Source organism: Echiichthys vipera, assembly GCF_963691815.1.
Source record: "Echiichthys vipera genome assembly, chromosome: 19".
NCBI classification, from domain to species: domain Eukaryota; kingdom Metazoa; phylum Chordata; class Actinopteri; order Perciformes; family Trachinidae; genus Echiichthys; species Echiichthys vipera.
The window spans coordinates 464171-484761 of record NC_139844.1 but is presented as its reverse complement, the minus strand read 5'-3'; the positions used below and the strand labels follow the sequence as shown (position 1 = coordinate 484761).

At 44.1% G+C, this 20591-nt stretch overlaps 1 protein-coding gene across 1 annotated transcript in view; it reads right to left on the bottom strand.

Moving 5' to 3' along the window:
- ube2j1 (ubiquitin-conjugating enzyme E2, J1) overlaps positions 1-18051 on the bottom strand; it is a 115418-nt gene extending 97367 nt beyond the window's left edge. The window contains exon 1 of the mRNA XM_083934018.1: positions 17549-18051. Coding sequence (XP_083790144.1) covers positions 17549-17579 — 31 coding nt within the window. The 5' untranslated portion in view covers positions 17580-18051. The remainder of the gene's footprint in view (positions 1-17548) is intronic.
- Positions 18052-20591: the final 2540 nt, after the last annotated feature.

Sequence of the window (20591 nt, the reverse complement as noted above, 5' to 3'; positions counted from 1 at the left end):
AATGTTTGCACTTTAAGCACAAGCACTGTTTTATTTTGTAATGTTTTATTGTGCTTAATGTTTTGTCTTAATGTCAAGCACCTTATTTTTCTTATGTCAATGTCCCTCAAATAAAGACAAGGATTTCTCAATATCTTTATCTTGTTTGGAAATCATTCACGTTATATTAAAGTTATGGAGCCAGAAAGGTCTCCTTATGGCGTTAAAATTCGAGTGCACCTAAATTTTGTGCCAGTGCACCTAAAAAAAAAAGTAAGGAGCACCACTGCAACCAATTCAAAAAGTTAGTCTGGAGCCCTGCATACGCTGATGTAGTCTTTCCAGCTGCCTGTTTAGCTGGCCTGTAGTCGTCTTTGGGTGGGGGTTGGTGCAGATGTCATCAGTAGAGGAGGGGGGCAGATTGAGAGCTGTTGTACAGGAGAACGCTGGGGGGAGGGTCGAGCCATTTGGGAAAGTGTGAGTGTGTGGGGGGTTGGGGGTGTCGAAGGGGTAGCAGGGGGTGAGCTAAACCTGTTGAAAAACTGGTTATACTATCAATAAACTATTCTCCATCTCAGGTGTTAAAGGACACATATAAGCTCAAGTGGAATGCTAAGTCAATAAGGTATCTAGGGGTAAATATCACAAAAGGACTAGACAAGCTTTGTGAATTACACAAAAATAAGTCAAGAAATTAGGAGGGACTTGGAGAGATGGTCAATGACCAATTTTGATTTCAATTTGGTTTAGATGAGCATGAACTATTTCGATACCGACAGATAAGGGATTATTATGAGAAGGAGATAAAAACTGACACTGACAATGAAGTTATTAATGTATTTTTGAAAGCCTATGAAGGGAAAAAATGTAAAGTAATCTCAACCTATACAAAGGTTTGTTGTCTTACAGAAAGACCTCCTCTCTTTATATCAAAGAAAAATGGGAAAAAGAGTTGAAGGAACAAATTACTGAGGAGGAATGGTTTGTTATTTGTAAAACACAGTGCACGTCCACTAGCTCCAGGAGTTGGAGAGAATTCAATTGGAAAAATATGGCCAGGTTTTTTATAACCCCAAACATTAGGAAGGAAACCATCAACCATGCTGGAGACTATGTGGCGACATAAATGTTGCCCATATGCATATTTTTTGGTCTTGCCAAGGGATAATAGGATATTAGGATAAAATATGCCGGGGTTTAAGAAAAATAATAGGATACGAGATACCTAAGTCATGTAAGATACTCTATTTGGGAAATCTAACACTAGACATAATACGAAAAGATGATGAGTATTTTGTTAAAGTTCTGCTATCTGCTAGTAAAAAAGCCATTATAAGGTTATGACCGACCGAGGGGCAGTGGGTGAGCACTGTGGAAGAAATATATGTAATGTAAAAAATGACACAAACTATGACTTCAAGAGACACAATTTCAGGAAAAATGGACAGATTATAGAACACAGCAGGAGGACATAACCAATACTACTGGACAGTAATGACACCGATATGTGATTTATTGCTTTATGGAGTGTGTAAAACTGGTCACTGTAATTGTTGAAAGGAAACTTAAATAAATAATATGTTTAAAAACCAAAAAAAGAGCACATGAAGAGGACACCACCATCACCACTGGACAAGAAGGTCACAGCTATGAGTATGATTGCTTTGAGAAGTATGTTAACCCTGACACTGTAATTGTTGTATGAAAATTCCAATAAAAAAAAAAAGTATAAATAAAACAAAAAAAAATGGTTATACTGGTTAGCTGTATCCAGGCTCCCAGATGTCTGCCTGTCTTTCCCCTTCATCCGTGTGATGTGCTTTATTCCTGCACACACATCCCTTACACTATTCTGTTGGAGTTTGGCCTCCAGCTTTCTCCTGTAGTTTTCCTTGCACTTCCTTAGTATCTCTCTGAGTTCATGCTGCACTCTCCTCTGCTCTTCTCTGTCTCCTGACCTTCAGGTCACTGGTAATCCAGGGCTTTATATTGGAGAAGCAGTTAACGGTCCGGGCTGGCATGGTGGTGTCCTCACAGAATCTAATATCCGTAATGCAGTCTGTCATTTTGTCAATGTCCTCCCCATGTGGCTCACAGAGTACATCCCAGTCTGTTGACCCAAAGCAGTCCTGCAGTATCTCAGCAATCTCCTGTGTCCAGCTCCTCAATGCCCTGGTGTTCACAGGCTGCCTTCTCACAAGAGGGACATAATTTGGGGTCATCATGACCAGGTTGTGGTCTGACCTGCCGAGGGGGGAAGGGCTGTGGCCTCATATGTGTCCATGGCATTAGCATGTAATAAATCCAATGTTTTATTGTCTCTGGTGGAGCATTCAACATACTGATGGAAATTTTTTAAGGTGTTGTTTAGTGAGGCATGATTAAAATTGACTGTAATAACCATGAACATATCTGGATGTTCAGTTTACAGTTTTGCGGTGGCGGAGCTGAGAACTTCACAAGCCACCGCTGCATCAGCTGACAGGGGTATGTAGACAGCGATAACAATGGCTGACGTGAACGCCCTCTGCAAATAATACAGACGCATCCCCACGGTCAGCAGTTCAATTCCGGGGTACAGAGACGTCCCTTTACACAGACATGTCCAGGATTGCACCACATCTCACTCACATAAAGTGCAAGCCCACCACCCTTCTTCCGACTTTTGGAACAATCTCTGTCTTCACGTACCAAACAGTAACCGGGAACCTTGACGTTGCATCCGGGATGTGCGACTGCAGCCAACTTTCACTGAAGCAAATAAGCTACACTCACGGTACTCCCTCTGGGTCTTCATCAGTGCTGAAAGTTCATCCATCTTTTTTCCCAAAGACCTTACATTTCCCAATATAATCGCTGGGACCGCTGGCTTATGTCTTTTCTTTTCTCCCGCCGTTTGTTTTCAGCCCTGCAGGCCCGGCGGTTCCTCCGTAGCTCCTGCGGGATCACAGGTCTGTCTCTGGGCAGCAGCACAGGGAATTCAGCAGCCTACGCATGTAAACAATGCCCCCACTACTACCGCCAAGGTTCTCTGTTACAAAAAGTAGAAAAAGTAACAGACGAACGCGGAGAACAGTAACAAAACTTAAGCCAGCCATAGGCTCAATGTTTATGTACAGAATGTGATTAATTCGACAAAACAAGTGAAAAGACTGAATCAACAAATAAACACGTTAAAAAAACACGACGGGAGCTGCTGTGACAAGCGGCCGGCTGAAGCAGCGCCAATATGCTTTGGCCTTAGCTGAAACTGAAATGGGTTTGCATTGTGGCTCTGATTATTGTTTGTACAATGGTGATCCTGGCGAATTTTTGTAGGTGGGTTCATTAATGTGTTAACGCTGATTCATTTACCCATGTTGGGATTGACCTTTATAACGAACCTCACGATCAACTTGTCTCATTAAACACTGGCTGGCAATGTGCAAGAAAACATGATTGACAAAGTGAATAACAGGATGAGGTCACCGTGTACTGGGGACATAGCAAATAATAGAACTGTATTTGGGCATGATGACGTCTGGACACAAAGTAGACTCTACTGATTGTAAATGTATGGGTGTGTATTGGAAAAACCTGATGGGGGGTGTAAACATTGTCAACACGAACATCAGTATAAGACGGGAAGTTCTGTTAAGAGACACTTGGAATTTTGGGATTTTGGATTTTGGAACTCTGTAATGAGTGTGTTAAAACTTGATTCAATAAAGTCCCCTCGATGGCTGTGAGACCTCTCTTCTGACTCCTTGTAGACCTTTCTATTTTTATAATACATTGTTCTACCATAGCACGCCAATAAAAGAACATTCAGGCAACACACTATAGTGGGTTGGAAACACATGAAAACCATGACTCTTACCACTGTCTTACATCACGTTTTCTGTTTAACACTCAATAAGTTTCGGGAACTGTGGACACTAATTGTTCAGGCGTTGTAGGTGGAATTCTTTCCCATTCTTGCTTTATGTACAACTTCAGTTGCTAAACAGTCCAGGGTCTCCGTTGTCGTATTTTGCTCTTCATAATGATGATGATGATTTGGCTAACTCCAAGTGACAAAGTTTCCAATGCAGCCAACTATTGCTGAGTCATCAGAAAACTTCTGAAGGTGGAAGGACTTGACAGGAGTGCAATTGTTGAAGTCTGAGGTGAAGAGGGTGAAGAGGAAGGGAGAGAGGACAGTCCCCTTTGGGCCCCCAGTGTTGCTGACCACCCTGTCAGACACACAGTTCTGTACTGTGGTCTGCCCATCAGGTAATCCACAATCCAGGACACGATGGGGGCCTCTACCTGCATCGCAAACATCTTCTCACCCAGTAGAGCCGGATGGAAGGTGCTAAATGCAGAAGTCAAAGAACATGACTCCCACAGTGCTTGCAGTCTTGTCCAGATGACAGGTAGGTGATGCAGTCCGCAACTCCCAGGCGGGGCTGGTAAGCGAACTGTAGCAGTTAGTGAAGTGCCTGACCATAGCCCTTAGCTGCTCCAGGACAAGTCTCTCCATGGTCTTCATGATGTGGGATGTCAGGGCCACCGGTCTGTAGTCCTAAGGGCCACTGGGACGCGGCAGGACGTCTTCCACAGCACAGGGACCCTCTGGAGGTGCAGGCTCAGGCTGAACTCTTGCCTCAGTACTCCACACAGCTGGGGGGCACAGGCTTGAGGCACCCTAGGATATACACCATCGGGGCCTGTAGCTTTGCCAGAGTGGAGTCTCGTCAGCTGTCTTCTCACCAGGTCAGGCGTGAAGGACACTGTAGAGGTGTTCGTTGGGGGAGGGCTGAAGTCATCAGGTTGCGGAGGACATGATGTAGAGCGGGGGTGGGGGTGGTTGAATAGGTAAGTGTGAAGTGAGGTGGTGAGGGGCAGACAAAGGGTCTGTAAGGAGGAGTAGTGTGTGTGTGTGTGTGTGTGTGTGTGGGGGGGGGGGGGGGTGATGGGGTGATCCTGTGATGGTTTTGCATTCTTCCTGCTGATGAGAGGTTTGAGAGGTTGAAGTCTTAAACGGTGAGACACTGTGTGCCAAGACAGATCCTTGCCCTGTTCAGCACTGAACTGGCGAGCAACTCCAGCTGCAGTGTTGAACTGATTCCCCATTGAGTCTTTGCATAATCCTGTCCTCTTGTGCACTTGTTTTACATGGACGACCAGCCAGCCTTGAGGGACTTAAATGAATCTGTGTCCTTGTAAAGTTTCAATATTCCAGAAATCACAGAGTGTAAAGGCCCAACCTCTCTCTGATGGCTGAGAGAGTCAGCCTTCATCTGGACAACCTGCTGTTTCAGGGTTTCAGTCACCTTAGAGCATATTACCATCTTGCAAACAGGATTTCTTTCCAATTTTGGGCCTGAAAGTATGGAGGTTAGGATTGATTTGGATAATAATTATTAAATGGCAAATTAGTAAATGAAAATCCATCATCAATGTGACAAATATTAATTGTTCAAAGTAAACACACTTTAAAGCCATTTATTTTTGCTTTTTTTTTTCCGTAGTTACAGCAGTACAGACGGGACCAACCTGTTCCAGTCTGCCTCTCTAATCAGACATCTCATCACGGTCTTCAGCAGACACCCTCTCAGACACACTCTTACCAGCTGTTAAGTCTGACATAACACCCTTTCAAAACACGATTTCCGGGTCCAAACGCTCCGTTGAAATAAAACAGGTAACAACGGCTGAACATGTGAACAATTGCGATCACCTCTTTCGTCAGTTAGACATCTTTTTCATCGATAAGAAAGAGGTAAAATGACAATAACGTCGTTTTTTTTTCAAAAACTGAGCTTTGTTCAAACAACAGGGAACAGGGAACACGGCACTGCATGGTTGTAGAAATACAAGGCTTGGGTAGGCTTGGACGGGAATTCATATTTTGAAAGGGCGTTTGGTAGCATCATAACAAGCGGATAGTCAGGCCACCTGCTTCTAACTGTACTCTCGTGCCACAGCATCATAGCCACCTATCTCCTGTGCTTGGTTCAAAGTCACCGCACAAAACTTTTAAAGAGTGGTTACGCGTATGCTACGTTGCTATGAGGGGAACTATTTTCTACAGCGGTAAGGTCGGGAAGCTACTTCAGTGCGACACAACCAATTACCGGTTTAGTGCTAATGTTCAATTTTAATCCTCACTGACCGCCAGAGGCAGTGCTTAACACTGAATATCTTCTGTCTAGCGCATGCGCAGGTTGAGTATTAATATCAATAAAGTCACATGATGACCCCGACATCCACGAGATCACTTCCTTTTCATCTTCTTGCTTTGCAGGTTAACGCTTGTTACTGCGGTATCATTAGCTTTAGCTATACATTCCGCTCGTCGCTTGTAGCCTCGTGATCTCTAGATCCGAGTTGCGTATTGTTCGCCCTCCAGAGGCTGCGACAAGTTGTCCTCTGAGGAGGATTGGTCAGTACAGCCCAGTCGGCTTTTTGTCGGGACGGACGGATGCCCCGATCCTCGTTCATCACTGAGAAAGAAGAACTAAACTACCTTCATCTGGTAAGCTCGATTGGTTTGTTATATTATGCTAGCAGGAGTTAGCAAATGTTGATACAGTATCAGTGAAGTGAGCACTCCCCTCTCCTGGCCCGCATCATTGTTTTCTTACTTCATGGTGTTTCTCGCTAATGAAGCAAGTTAACTACCGTCACCATTTGAAAAGATCGTTTGGATTGTCATTGTGCTAGCAGGAGTTAGCAAATGTTGATACGGTGTCAGTGAAGTGAGTGCCCTCAGGCCCCTCTCCTTGCTCGTATCATTGAATTCTTACTTCATGGTGTTCTTCCCTGATAAAGCAAGCTAACTAGCCATCACCATTTGGTAAGATCGATTGGTTTGTTATATTATGCTAGCAGGAGTTAGCAAATGTTGAAACGGTATCAGTGAAGTGAGTGCTCTCGCTCCCCTCTCCTTGCCTGTATCGTTGTTTTCTTACTTCATGGTGTTTTTCACTAATGAAGCAAGCTCATTTTTGTTGCGTTACTTTGTGGTTACATGTCCTGTGGCTGCTAGCGGAGTGCTCGCGCTCAGGCTGCCTTAATGGGGTATGCTAGCAGAAGCGTTGCTGGTTTCTTATTGATAACTGCCATATTAGTGAAGGGGTGTTTCCTCACTCCCCTGTCACTATAGCAGGTAAAAAATAAATAAATAAAAAATAAATAATTTTAAAAAGGCATTTTTTTAATTACCACACCCCCACCCCACCCCCCGCAGGGTATGGGGCTCGGCATCTGCCCCCAGGGGCTACTGTGGGCCTCAGCACTCTACCAGGGTCTGTCCTCAGCCATCAGGAGCCTGCGCGCTTTCCCTCCAGACAACTTCAGGCCACGGTGCATAACGGTCACCGTCGTCACTGAGATTACACCCTCCTAGCACCCCTAGAGCTCCTGCATGGGACCTGCCTCTGGTGTTGGACGCCCTATGCTTGCCATCTTTTGAACCGTTGACACAGGCAGAGCTGAGGTCTTTGTCTGCCAAAACTGCCTTCCTACTGGCCATCACTTTGAAAAAGCGTGTAGGTGAGCTGCACGCCTTGTCTGTGAGCAATTCATGCTTGAGGTGAAACTCAGACGGCTCTGGCGTTACTTTGTGGCCAAACATGGCTTTTCTTCCTACGGTGCTGGCGCGCTCGCAGCTCAACCATGCCTATCCGACTGGCATGATTTGAACCCCCATTAGGGGTGATAACTCTGAGCTGCTATGCCTAGTGCGGGCCCTTAGAGCCTTTGTACTGTAGACATGAGGCTGTCCGAACAGCTCTTTATCTGTCACGGTGGACCTAGGAAAGGTCGTGCTGTGACCAACCAACGCCTGTCCCACTCGATTGTAGGATCTTTACCGCGGCATATGAGTTGAGCGGCCTCTCTTTACCATCTGGGGTGAAATGCCACTTTACTAGGAGTGTTTCGACATCATAGGCTGCCCTGAGAGGTGTGCCCTTCGAGGTCATATGTGCCGCGGCCTCATGGGCATCACCAAGCATGTTCTCCAGATATTACAATGTGATTGGGCGTGGTTCTCCGACAGACTCCCTTCAACTCATCCGTATAGGTGGGTATCCGGGATTCCTTGTGACTCTGTTGGTATGAGTCATTTAGTGTTAAGCACTGCCTCTGGCGGTCAGTCAGGATGAAATAGAACGAAAGTTACGAATGTTACTAGGGTTCTATAAATCCTGGATGACCGCCAGAGATCCAGGTCATCTCGTTAACCGCGATAAGATTCCGTAGGAAGTGATCTCGTGGATGACACCGGAACTTATACCCCAGCCGGGGGTCATCCGAGGTCACATGTGACTTTTTTTTATATTAATACTCGACCTGCGCTCGACAGAAGATTTTCAGTGTTAAGCATTGCCTCTGGCGGTCATTCATAGAACCGTAGTTACATTCGTAACATTCGTTTGCTACCATCATAATTTATCATTTTATAGCTACTCCAATGTTTTGCTGTATCATGCATAACTTATTTCACGAGCATGACCATCAGGACAAACATTTATGCGCCTCGTGGCACATAGCCCTTCAAAATTAAGTAACATGGGGAATATTTTAGTCGCATTTGGCGAGTGGCGACCACTAGCCTTACAGCCTTGGGTTTCAATAAAGTTTACAAAAGAGATCTGTAAATGTGACAAGATGGAGGGCTCTAAAGAACAGGCTCACTTGCAATTAGCCTACATCTTCGCACCAAAGAGGCCACAAGAAACAACGTTATCTCAATTCTTATGGAGTACAACTATAAAACACAAAGCAATGTACTGGGTTTAACACTGAAACATAAATCATCAAAGGCCAGTCAATTCAATGCCAATCTTCTACTACAGTGCCTTTTTAGGATGTTTAAAATTTCTCCACAACTTTGTCTCAGCTGACTATTTTCTAATGTCTTTGACCATGTCCCATTTAAATTACTTTTACAGTGTTTAATACAATACATAGACCAATGTGTGGCGCTGCCCCAAATAATCAACAGTGAGTGCCACAAATTGATTCAGGGTCGGGGGGTTTTCACAGTGTGTGTGCAGTTTTCGCTCTAACTTCTAGTTGGTGCTGAAATCTGAACTATGGATGTAACGATGCATCTTGAGACAGTTAAAAATCGATTGAAATGTGCCTACTAATTGGTTGAGATGACAAATGAATAGGATGGCGCTTTCTACTTTTGACTTTGTTGAAGTTTTCAGTTGTCTCAGTGATGCAAAGATGGCGGATGTTTTGACAGAGGTTCAAACTCTGTTTTGCCTTTAAGAAGTGAAAGAAGTTGTGTATCTTCATCCACTGATTTCCTGTCCTATGCGCTCTTAGTGACACTTGTGGCTCGTAGCAGTGTGGAGGAAGTTGTGACTGCACGTAACTTATTTCAGAGTGATGTGCAGAGATCTCAGCTTCTGAAAAATATAAATATGCTGATATTCCTTAAAAAAACATGTCAACTCCAAACTACAAGAAAATACGAATTACACTGTATGTGTGAATTTGTTGATGACTGGACCATGGATCTACCATGGGTGCAGCATTAAGCAGAAGATGGTGTTTTCCTGTGCAAAATATGCTGTAAATGTTGGTTTTATGTGGTCAGGATGTGACTAGTAATGAGTGTTTGCATGTAAGTGACATTGCTTCTAAAAGGTCTAATTAAATTATACTCATAATTGTTAAACAGGTTTTTGTTTTTATTTGGGCAAGTGAACATAACATTCAGGAAAGTAATCTCAGTCAAAAGCAACTGGACTTCCAGTGACATCATCGGCCTTGTGAGAGGTTAAATACCTGGATCTCCACACCAGTTAATTGGACCAGTCCCAGCCTGGTCAGATCCGTACATGAACTTATGAAGCCTCTTGGATGACAGGTGAAACATCTTCCTAGACAAATAACCAAGTCCAGTTGCTTTTGACTGAAATTGCAGTTTGTAGAGTACCAAGTATTTATTTAGAGTAGTATTCCTTTATGAGTGGCTGTACCCTTTTATGGCTGCTCACAGTCCATCCATTCACTACCCAGACCTCCACACCCTTACTTCCTGCACACTACTTCCTGCATTGGCACTGGATGTAGACTGTTCATTGCTGATCTGTCCATTATTAGCGTACTGTCACAAGGGATGATATGGGAGGGGGAGGCATTCCAGGTTTCAGCACAGCATCCTCTAAACACTACTGGCCCTCTATACACTGTTACAGGCGTTCCAGTGGTCTATAGCCCATGCCCATTTTTGGCTGTTCCTTCCTGTAACAGTAAGCTAAGATTACAAAGAAAAGCCCTTTCCTGGCCTCGGCTGGATTCACAGGGGTCCGGTCACTGGTCCAAGAATATAGGGTGATAATCCCTGTATGCCAAATCATCTTATGCAAGATATTTGAGTGTTTGCCACTGGATATGATTCATAGTTGGTCCTGAAGGGAGATACTAGAGACTGTTGCATAATAACGAGCTAACTCCAAAGATGTGAAAGGAGCATCAGAGCACAGAAAAGGGATGGAAAACACTCCAAAGTCCGAGCACTTTATAAATGCTGATCTGTTGCTACTGCTTCCACCATATTCAACTAAAGAATAAAAATATATTTCAAAGTAGTTAATGTTATTTTGTTATTTTCTGCAATGACTGTCAAACGAAATAAAAGCCTAATAAAAAAAACTTTCATGGCATAATTTGTTTAGGTTATAAAAAAGGGTTTAACCTGAACCAGTCCATACAGGATTAGCAGTATACAGCTGATCATAAAACATGAAACATAAAATAATATAATTATATAGTCCATAAAGTTTTTTTCGCACACTGGTATCGCATTAGTACTCACTGATACCAGATACCCCAAATATTGCGATTTGGGTAAAGCTCTAGTCCAGATTGGATATTGGATAAATTAATAGATTAGCTGAGTCATTGGAATGTGATTAATGATTAAACACACAAAAAGCACTGGTAATGTTGCAAAGCCAAAGCAGGGCCTAGTGAAAATGAAGAGTAGCAATGTTTTCAAGCTGCCACTACACTAAAACAACTGACCACTAAGGGATCAACATATCATGTGTTTTCATTTATGAGGCTTTGCTGTTTCTGAGACATTCAACGAGGTGAAATGGTTTGTCAAATAACTAAGTAAAAGAAAATACATAAGTTACTATTCTGATAATTGATTAACCTAATTCAAATTGTGGTGATTTACTATGTGCATTAATAAGTCCGGTAAGATCAGCTCTATGGAACAGTCATTCTGAAAACTGAAACTGAAAAACTTTACTTTCCAGTTCCAACCCAACAGCTCTCAACAAATAATGTATACTATCTTTGGGTACTGAGCAGCGTCATGTGTCTGTGTGTGTCTGTCCTTGGAGCGAGCGCTGTTGTGAGAAATAACCAAAACCTTATTTATCTATGATTGTAAATCCTTGATTAGCATAACAGTCACGCTGAGAATGACTGCTGGGGGGATTGTAGATAGGAGTCACAGGGGTTTGCAAATGGTGACAAAAGGGGGGTCGTAATTCTGATAACTTCCACGGGGGACATAAACATGGGGTAGTGTGTTTTGTATATTCTAATGTCATTGTGTTTGTAAGATGCTTTGATCTGACTTGTATATCTGCTGAAGAAATTTGGAGACAGGCAGAGATTATTGAAACCCGGCTGTTGGTCTGACCTCTCTCCTGTCTGCAGCAGTATTTAGTAAAGATATGATTTGAGAAACACTGAGGACTCCAGAGAATTTCTTTCACACTGTACACCCACAGAGCAAACAACATGCTTACATGACAATCTTGTGAGGACATAGGTATACGTGGCATGAACTCAGTGCTTTCATTGTTACCAGTAGCTTTTTCTGCCTGCTGACCATTGAAATTTTCAGTTTCGTCCTAAAACTCATGACTAGACCTTATTCTAACATAATGCACAAATCAGAAAGGGGAAACATTTAGTAAATATTCAAACATGTGTCCCACACCATGTTTGTCCTCAGCACCAGCAACAGATTTTTACCTTTATCACAATGCAGATCATCATTATATAGTAAATATCATATTTTTGCTTTAATGATTAAATGCTGCTGACGTAAGTCAAGTTTATGAAACACCTGGACCCATAACAAACAGTGATCAGAAACTGAAGCCAAAGCCGAAGAGATGGTATACATGATGCCACAGTATCCAAGTTTCTATTATGGTACTCATGCATGTCACAAATTTTCCTCAGGATGAATGAATTTTGCCTTTAACTGGTCTAACAATCTTCCAGTCACTGCAACCTAAATAGAAAGTCTAGGCTTACTTTTAAATAATGGAACTATTGTCGTGATTTATCAAAAGTAGTCCTATATAGGTGCCTACGTGTTATGTTTACTATATTAAAACAGGGTTTGGGTTTTTATCTACAACCAGTGAAGTACTGTTCATAAATGATCATGACTCATGACAGCTACACATGCAGACGCATCCTAAACAAAGAGTAATGTTACACAACTGAGCACCACACATTATTTCAGCCCAGGAAGAGATCTATCGGTCTTTTCAACATTCTATGTGTCCAAGTTTGAATCCTGTTGAGGTAAATGTGAATGACATCAGCTGATAATAAGTTAATAAGGCTGTTGTCTAGCAACGGAATTCCGTTGAAAAGGAGGACTGGCCCGCCATGGTCCAATCAGACCCACGGGGTGACTTTTCAAAGTGTACAAAAAAGAGAAGACATGGATTGCAATTTTTCAATATGATGATTGACATACTAAACCAAAACATGGCCTTTTTTCTAATCCTAACCAAGTGTTTTTCATGTCTAACCCTAACCCTCACCTTTTGTAAGGCAACATCGGTCAAGCAAAGGTGCTTTGGTGCATTGTTGGCTTGGTTTTGGCTTTTAGTGGTCAACTTCCTGTCCATCACCAGGTCCGTCACATTCTTTCGTCCTACTTTCGTTCATCGCTTATAATATTTTGGCACAGAAATAGAAGACGTGCATCGTCAAGCACAAACACTGTCATAAATATGTCATGGATATAATAAAATATATTCTATTCTAGTATACCTCTCCGCGAACCATCACCATATCGTGGTAGAGAGGTTTGTGTGTCCCTGTGAATCTGAGGGCTGTGTTATCTGGAGCCTAGTGCTCCTGGTAGGGTCTCCCATGGCAGAGTGGTCTCACTCAACTAAGAATGGTTCACAAAGACTCCATGGACAAATGAGGAAGAGGAAGAGAGACCCTGCCCGGAGGAAGCCCGGGGCCCCCGTCTGGAGCCAGGCCCAGACGGAGGGCTCGCCTGCGAGCGCCTAGTGGCCGGGGTTGCCGCGTAGCCCGGCCGGGCACAGCCCGAAAAAGTCATGTGGCATCTCCCTCCTCTCCATCCAGTGGGCCCACTACTCGCAGGAGGAACCGCTGTGGCCGGGTGCGCTGCTGCACGGGTGGCAGTGAAGCCACAGACAGTCTGGGTTCTGGAACCGTAGTCCTGGATAGGGCTTGGATCCTGTTCTTACGTGTGTGTGTGTGTGTGTGTGTGAGGTGCCGGGCGGGTGTGGGGATACTCACAAATCCCCAGCTGAGTGCTGCAGTGTTGGAGTTCACCCCGGTGGACGAGAGGGTCGCCACCATACGCCTGCGGATGGTGGGGGGGGGAAACTCTGACTGTTGTTTGTGCATATGCACCGAATGAATGGAGTCCTGCATGGGGCTCCAGTAGGGGACTCCATAGTTTTGCTGGGAGACTTCAACGCCCACGTGGGCAATGATGGAGACACCTGGAGAGGCGTGATTGGGAGGAACGGCCTCCCTGAAATAAATCTGAGCGGTCGTCAGTTTTTAGACTTCTGTGCTAGTCACGGATTGTCTATAACAAACACCATGTTCAAACATAAGGATGCTCATAAGTGTACGTGGTACCAGAGCACCCTAGGCCAAAGGTTGATGATCGGTTTTGTGATCGTATCATCTGATCTGAGGCCGTATGTTTTGGACACTCGAGTGAAGAGAGGGGCAGAGCTGTCAACTGATCACCATGTGGTGATCAGTTGGGTCAGAGGATGGGGGAAGATTGTGGACGGACCAGGTAAGCCCAAACGAGGAGTGCGGGTGAACTGGGAACGTCTGGGGGAGGCCCCTGTCCAAAAGACAAACCCCGGCTGGGCCTTTTTTGGCATCTCTGTGGAGGTTGGGGGCATTGGACTGGAGTGGGCAATGTTCAAAGCTTCCATTGCTGAAGCTGCAGCGGAGAGCTGCGGCCTCAAGGTGCCTCAAGGGGCGGTAACCCTCGAACACCGTGGTGGACACCGGTGGTCAGGGAAGCTGCCCGACTGAAGAAGGAGGCCTTCCGAGATATGTTATCCCAGAAGACTCCGGAGGAGGTTGCAAGGTACCGACGGGCCAGAAGGGCTGCAGCCTCTGCTGTGTCAAATGCAAAGGAGCAGGTGTGAGAGGAGTTAGGAGAAGTCATGGAGAAAGACTTTTGAGCGGCACCAAGGTGCTTCTGGAAAACCATTCGAAACCTCAGGAGGGGGAAACGGGGAACTGTCCAAGCTGTTTACAGAAAGGATGGGACGCAAGAGACCTCAGCCGAGGTCATGAGGTAATCGGACGTCAAAAGGAGCACTTTAAGGAACTCCTTAATCCGACTAACACGCCCTCTTTTGTAGAAGCTGATGGAGAATCATTGTCAATATCCCTGGCGGAAATCCCTGAGGTAGTCAAATAACTCCACAGTGGCAAAGCCCCAGGGATGGATGAGATTCGTCCAGAAATGCTGAAAGCTTTGGGTTTGGAGGGGCTGTCTTGGTTGACACGTCTCTTCAACATTGCGTGGAAGTCTGTGGCAGTACCAAGGGAGTGGCAGACCGGGGCGGTGGTTCCCCTAGGGTGTGTGCCAATTACACTACTCAGCCTCCCTGGTAAAGTCTACTCCAAGGTGCTGGAAAGGAGGGTTCGTCCTATAGGCAAACCTCAGATTGAAGAGGAACAATGCGGATTCCGTCCTGGACAGGGAACAACGGACCAGCTCTTCACTCTCACAAGGATCCTGGAGGGGGCCTGGGAGTATGCCCATCCAGTCTACATGTGTTTCGTGGATCTGGAGGAGGCATATGACCGGGTCCTTTGGGAGATACTGTGGGAGGTGCTGCCGGAGTATGGGGTGAGGGGGTCACTTCTGTGGACCATCTAATCTCTGTACACCCAAAGCGAGAGCTGTGTCCGGATCCTCTGCAGTAAGTCAGATTCATTCCCAGTGGGGGTTGGCCTCCGCCAGGGGTGGACTTTGTCACCAATCCTGTTCGTGATTTTCAATGACAGAATATCAAGGCGTAGTCGTGGTGGGGAGGGGTTGCAGTTCGGTGGGCTGAGGATCTCGTCTCTGCTTTTTACAGATGATGTGGTCCTGATGGCATCGTCGGTCAGTGACCTTCAGCACTCACTGGATCGGTTTGCAGCCGAGTGTGAAATGGCTGGGATGAGGATCAGCACCTCTAAATCTGAGGCCATACACCAAGTGAAGGAGTTCAAGTACCTCGGGATCATGTTCACGGGTGAGGGGTCGATGGAGCGTGAGTTTGACCGGAAAAACGGAGCAGTGGGGGCGGTGTTGCAGTCGCTCTACCGCAACGAAAAGAGAGCTGAGACTGAAGGCAAAGCTCTTGATCTACCGGTCAATCTTCGTTCCTACCCTCACCTATGGTCATGAAAGCTGGGTCATGACCTAAAGAACGAGGTCGCCAGTACAAGCGGCAGACATGGGTTTTCTCAGGAGGGTGGCTGGAGTCTCCCTTAGAGATAGGGTGAGAAGTTCAACCATCCGTGAGAAACTCGGAGTAGAGCAGCTGCTCCTTTGCGTTGAAAGGAGCCAGTTGAGGTGGTTCGGGCATCTAGTAAGGATGCCCCCTGGGCTCCTCCCTAGGGAGGTGGGAGGAGGCCTTGGGGAAGACCCAGGACTAGGTGGAGAGATTTTATCTCCCCACTGGCCTGGGAACACCTCGGGATCCCCAAATTAGAGCTGGTTAATGTGGCCTGGGAAAGGAAAGTTTGGGGTCCCCTGCTAGAACTGCTGCCCCTGCGACCCAACGCCGGATAAGCGGTTGAAGATGAGATGAGATGAGATATTCTAGTATAATATATTATACTCTTTAATATAAGGGGCCACAGTAAGCATTTAATTGAAGTTTTAGGGTATGTCCACCTGATTGAAAACAACCCTTTTTTCTCCATCATTTTTAAAAGGCTCAAGAAATATCTGGGTCCACACAAAACCAGTTAAACCAGCTAAAAACGCTGTAATACACATCCCAGGCCTGGATGTGGCGCTGTAACTGCCAGAGAAATACACCAACAATGGAGAAGAATAGAGGGAGCGCTGTAGAATCATAATATAAACACCGGAGACTTTCATGCCAAATCTGGCGACCTACCAAATTCTCATCCAACCTAGAGAGAAATTTAGCGACTGTTTCTTGTGTTATTGGAGATTTTTGTAGTGTTTAGGACACTCTGATGCACCAATCACTCTGTAGTTAGTGTATACAGTCTATGGGTCCTTCTCTCTCCACGCAGCAGCACTGTTGTTGTTGTTGTGTGACGCAGCGGGGGTTAGAGGTCTGAGGTGGGGCAATGACGGCATCGTTTAACAAAGTATGCAGCTTCTGGGGGCGATTTCAAATCTTCCCACTTTTGGACCCGGTTACAAAAGATACCGTTTTCAGGCTCCGATGACGCCGGCTGCATGTGGATGGTTGGCCAAAACAATACTCAAGTTGTGCAGTTACAGGAAAATGTGTCTTCATGTGGACGGGCCCTTAATTAAGATATTTAATTTGGGATGAAAAAAAGTATTTACAATATACTAGCTTTCCAATAAACACTGTACATATGAAGCTTATATTGTTCAATTTATTGAGAGTATCAAATGTTGACTCAAACAGACTATCTGGCCTTGTTTCACTTCCAGGAAGTTGTCAAAGAAGCTCAATAATTAGTATGTAAAAACTCTTATTAAAGCTCATGCATGCAAGAGCTTTGAAGGCCCAAATCAGACCCTGCAGGAACCTGCATAGTTTCTGTCCAAATGCAACTAAATGCCTTATTAGAGATTTATAACATTTAGGATTATGTCAGGTTCATAATTTTTGGCAAAAAATAGTTAACCATTTGTGAATTTTTAGAATGTACTTGTACTTTTTTTGCACTAAAACAAAAACAAAAAAATCTGGGGTTGTTGTTATTTGTGGTTATTATGCTAGGACTTGGACCTGGTCCGGCCCACTTGTGGCTCCTGAACTAAAATGAGTTTGACACCCCTGGTCTGTAACTATGCCGTTCTAAGGGAAGGTGAATGAATTTCGACGTTTTTATTCTGAATACTAAGTAGTAACTAAATAAAGTATGTCAATATGGACTTAACAATTGGGGGGAAAAACAATAGTAACTGGCTCATGACAGTGTACTAATTCATTTGTGTTAAGTTTGTCCACAATGACTTATTTTAAATGATTTCAATTAAGAAATCAACAATGAAGCGGTGGGTTGTCGGTCATGTTAAATAATTCGCTGACAGCTGCGGAACAGGGCAAACATTTGAAAGTGAGCTTACCTGGACTCTTGAGGTTATATTTATTTTCCATACTAACAGATGTTGAGCACTCTGAAGTGCTGTTGAGTTCCTGTTGCTAAGTCGCTAGCTAAGTTAGCTCTCGGCGTTAGCTTCACTCAGCAGCTAGCTTCCTTCGGTCGTTCAGTATGAGCAGGACTGATGAAACCGCAGCTCGTCCACTCTCCCGGTATGGAGCTAGGGTAGGAGATAGTTGAATACAACCGTCACAAGAATACTGTAGAGTTGTTTCTTAAGTTATCCGCTGTTTCGGTTTTGAAACTGTTTGTTAAACGTTATCTATGTGACGCCATCTATGGAAACGTAAACAGGAAGTGACTGACAACTGAGGGGCGGGGGCTGGGGCGGGGGCTGCTGCGGGGGCTGCTGCGGGGGCTGCTGCGGGGGCTGCTGCGGGGGCTGCTGCGGCTGCTGCTGCTGCTGCTGCTACTTCTTCTTCTTCTTCTTCTTCTTCTTCTTCTTCTTCTTCTGCTTCTGCTTCTGCTTCTTCTTCTTCTTCTTCTCCTTCTTTTTCTTCTTTAGTTAGGCAGACTAGACGCAGCTATGCCCCTACTGTTTGTTATTGAGAACTACATCAAATCATTTTGACAATCCTGTATTGTGAAGATAATCCACCAATTTCTTTCTTTATTCTATTCTATTATTAGGTTTAGTACTGTGCACATATTACAAACAGTTTCCCGAAGAGAGTCCTTCTTTGACTGGACTAAATTTTGCACTGGAGTAAAACATGTTTAAGTGTCTCACTTTCTCCACACTCACATCTGCCACCAGGATGCTTTCCAATGAGAGCCAGCCCACTCCTCAGCCCACAGTGTCCAAGCCTCAATCTTGAGATTACAACTGAGTCTTTTCTACTGCACCTGTAAGTGCACCTGTCTTTACTTACGCTTTCCTGCACTGAAAAATACGCCCTTCCTTTCCTCTCCTTCTCCCAAGACTTCTGTCACTTTTCTTTTAGAGACCTGTTTATTCTTTCACAATACTCACTACATACTGCATATGACTGAATTTCCCTGTTTATTGTCCTCAATCCATTTTGTTTCCAACAGAACTGCCAACATTTCAGCTGTGAAGACTGACATATGATCTGAAATTCTGTATCATTTTTTATACCTAATTTCAGGAATGCTAATACCAACTGCCGCTTTCCCATTCTCATGATCTTTTGACCCATCTGTGTACATTTGTAGGTTGTCTCCCCATTTTAGTTTAGTTTAGTTTTAGCTACACTTCAACCTCCTTTACTACAACCTCTGACATAAACATAAACCATACTTCCATAATCAATAGCTGATCTTATCATTGCTCTGTAAATCATCATCAGTGATTCTCTAGCAGCTAGAGAAGCCAATCTGATCCGGCAGCTGAGGTCATTAATTATTTTCCCACACTTCAACGAAACCATTTCAATATGTTTTTCCCTTTCATCCTTTCATCCAACTACATTCCTAAAAAATTGAAATACTTGACTATACTTTTCTATACTTTTCAATACTATTATTATACAATTGTATTTGCTGAGCCGGCTTACTTTTATTATTTGCAAACACCATTACTTAGTTTTATCTGTAGAAATTTTAAAGCCCCAATCATTAGCCCATTCAGTCACTTTCTCTAAAGCACCTTGAATTTAGTTAAACAGGTAGGTTGCTTCCAGATAGCCCCACCATCTGCAAATAACGAAAAACAAAATCCTTTCCCCATTATACTAAACATGCCATTAACCAGAATATTAAAAAGAAGTGGACTTCCTTGAGGGGTTCCATTCCCCACCTCAAACTCAACTTATAGTTAATTTCCAATCCTCACTTGAATTGACTGATTCCATAAAAAATTCTTGATCCAGTTAAACATTCTCCCTCTGATTCCAGCGTCATAAAGTGCAATTAATAACCATTCCCTCCCAAGCATGTCATGCTTTAGAGGGAAGCTTTTACAATATCCAGAAAAACGGCTACAAAGGCTTCCTTATTTGCAATAGCTTTCTTTATGTCCATGTCTAAACTTAAAACAGCATCTAATGTTGAATGTCCCTGCCTAAATCCACTCTGGTGAGTCACACAATAATTACTTTTCTCCAGCTTGTCCACAAGTCTATCCGTTATCATACGTTCCATAATCTTGCATAAGACAGAGGTCAAGGCAATTGGTCTATAGGCACTAGGGTTATCTGATTGCTTTCCAGGTTTCAATTGGAACAATTACTGCTTCTTCCTCCCCCATCAGTACTCCAGAATGTTTAAATAATCGATAGCCCAGTCCGTCCCTACTTGGAGAGGTATTTTTTCTCTGACAAATTAATATGATCAGAGTTATCACTGTTAATTTGCAGTTTAACCAGTTGCTTCCCTAATACTTTAAATCGCCTCCTCCTATTTACGTCACTTACATTGTTTGAACTACTTCATGGAATTGTTTGACCAGCATATTTGCTTTTTCTTTGTTATTTACTGCTTCAGCTCCCTCACAGTGAAGGACAGAGATTGCTGCCTGCTGAAACACCCCTGTCATTCTATGAACAAGACTCCAAATCGTTTTTTGGGCGTATCTGGTCCTAATTTACCACAAAAATATCTCCAACTATGTTTCTTTGCCTCCTTGATGACACGTGCCTTAGCTCTGAGTCTCTTGACTGGTGGCTGGAGAGGTGCCAGTTCATCTCCTGGGCACTGCCGAAGTGCTGTTGAGCAAGGCACCAAACCCCCAACTGCTCGGGGCGCTGGTCAATGGCAGCCCCCTCGCTCTAACATCTCTCCTTAATTGCATGTATAGGTCCTGTTTGTGCATGTGTGTATTTCAGGCCTGTGTGTGTAACATGTATAATAATAAGAGTGAAAAAATTCAATTTCCCCTTGCGGGATAAATAAAGTAATTCTTCTTCTTCTTCTTCTTCTTCTTCTTCTTCTTCTTCTTCTTGTACTCAATAGCATAGACTCAGACTTAGACTTAGAATTCTGTTAATTGATCCCTTTGGGATGACTCTCACAAGGAAATTGAATTTCCAGCAGCTATGAGGTAGATG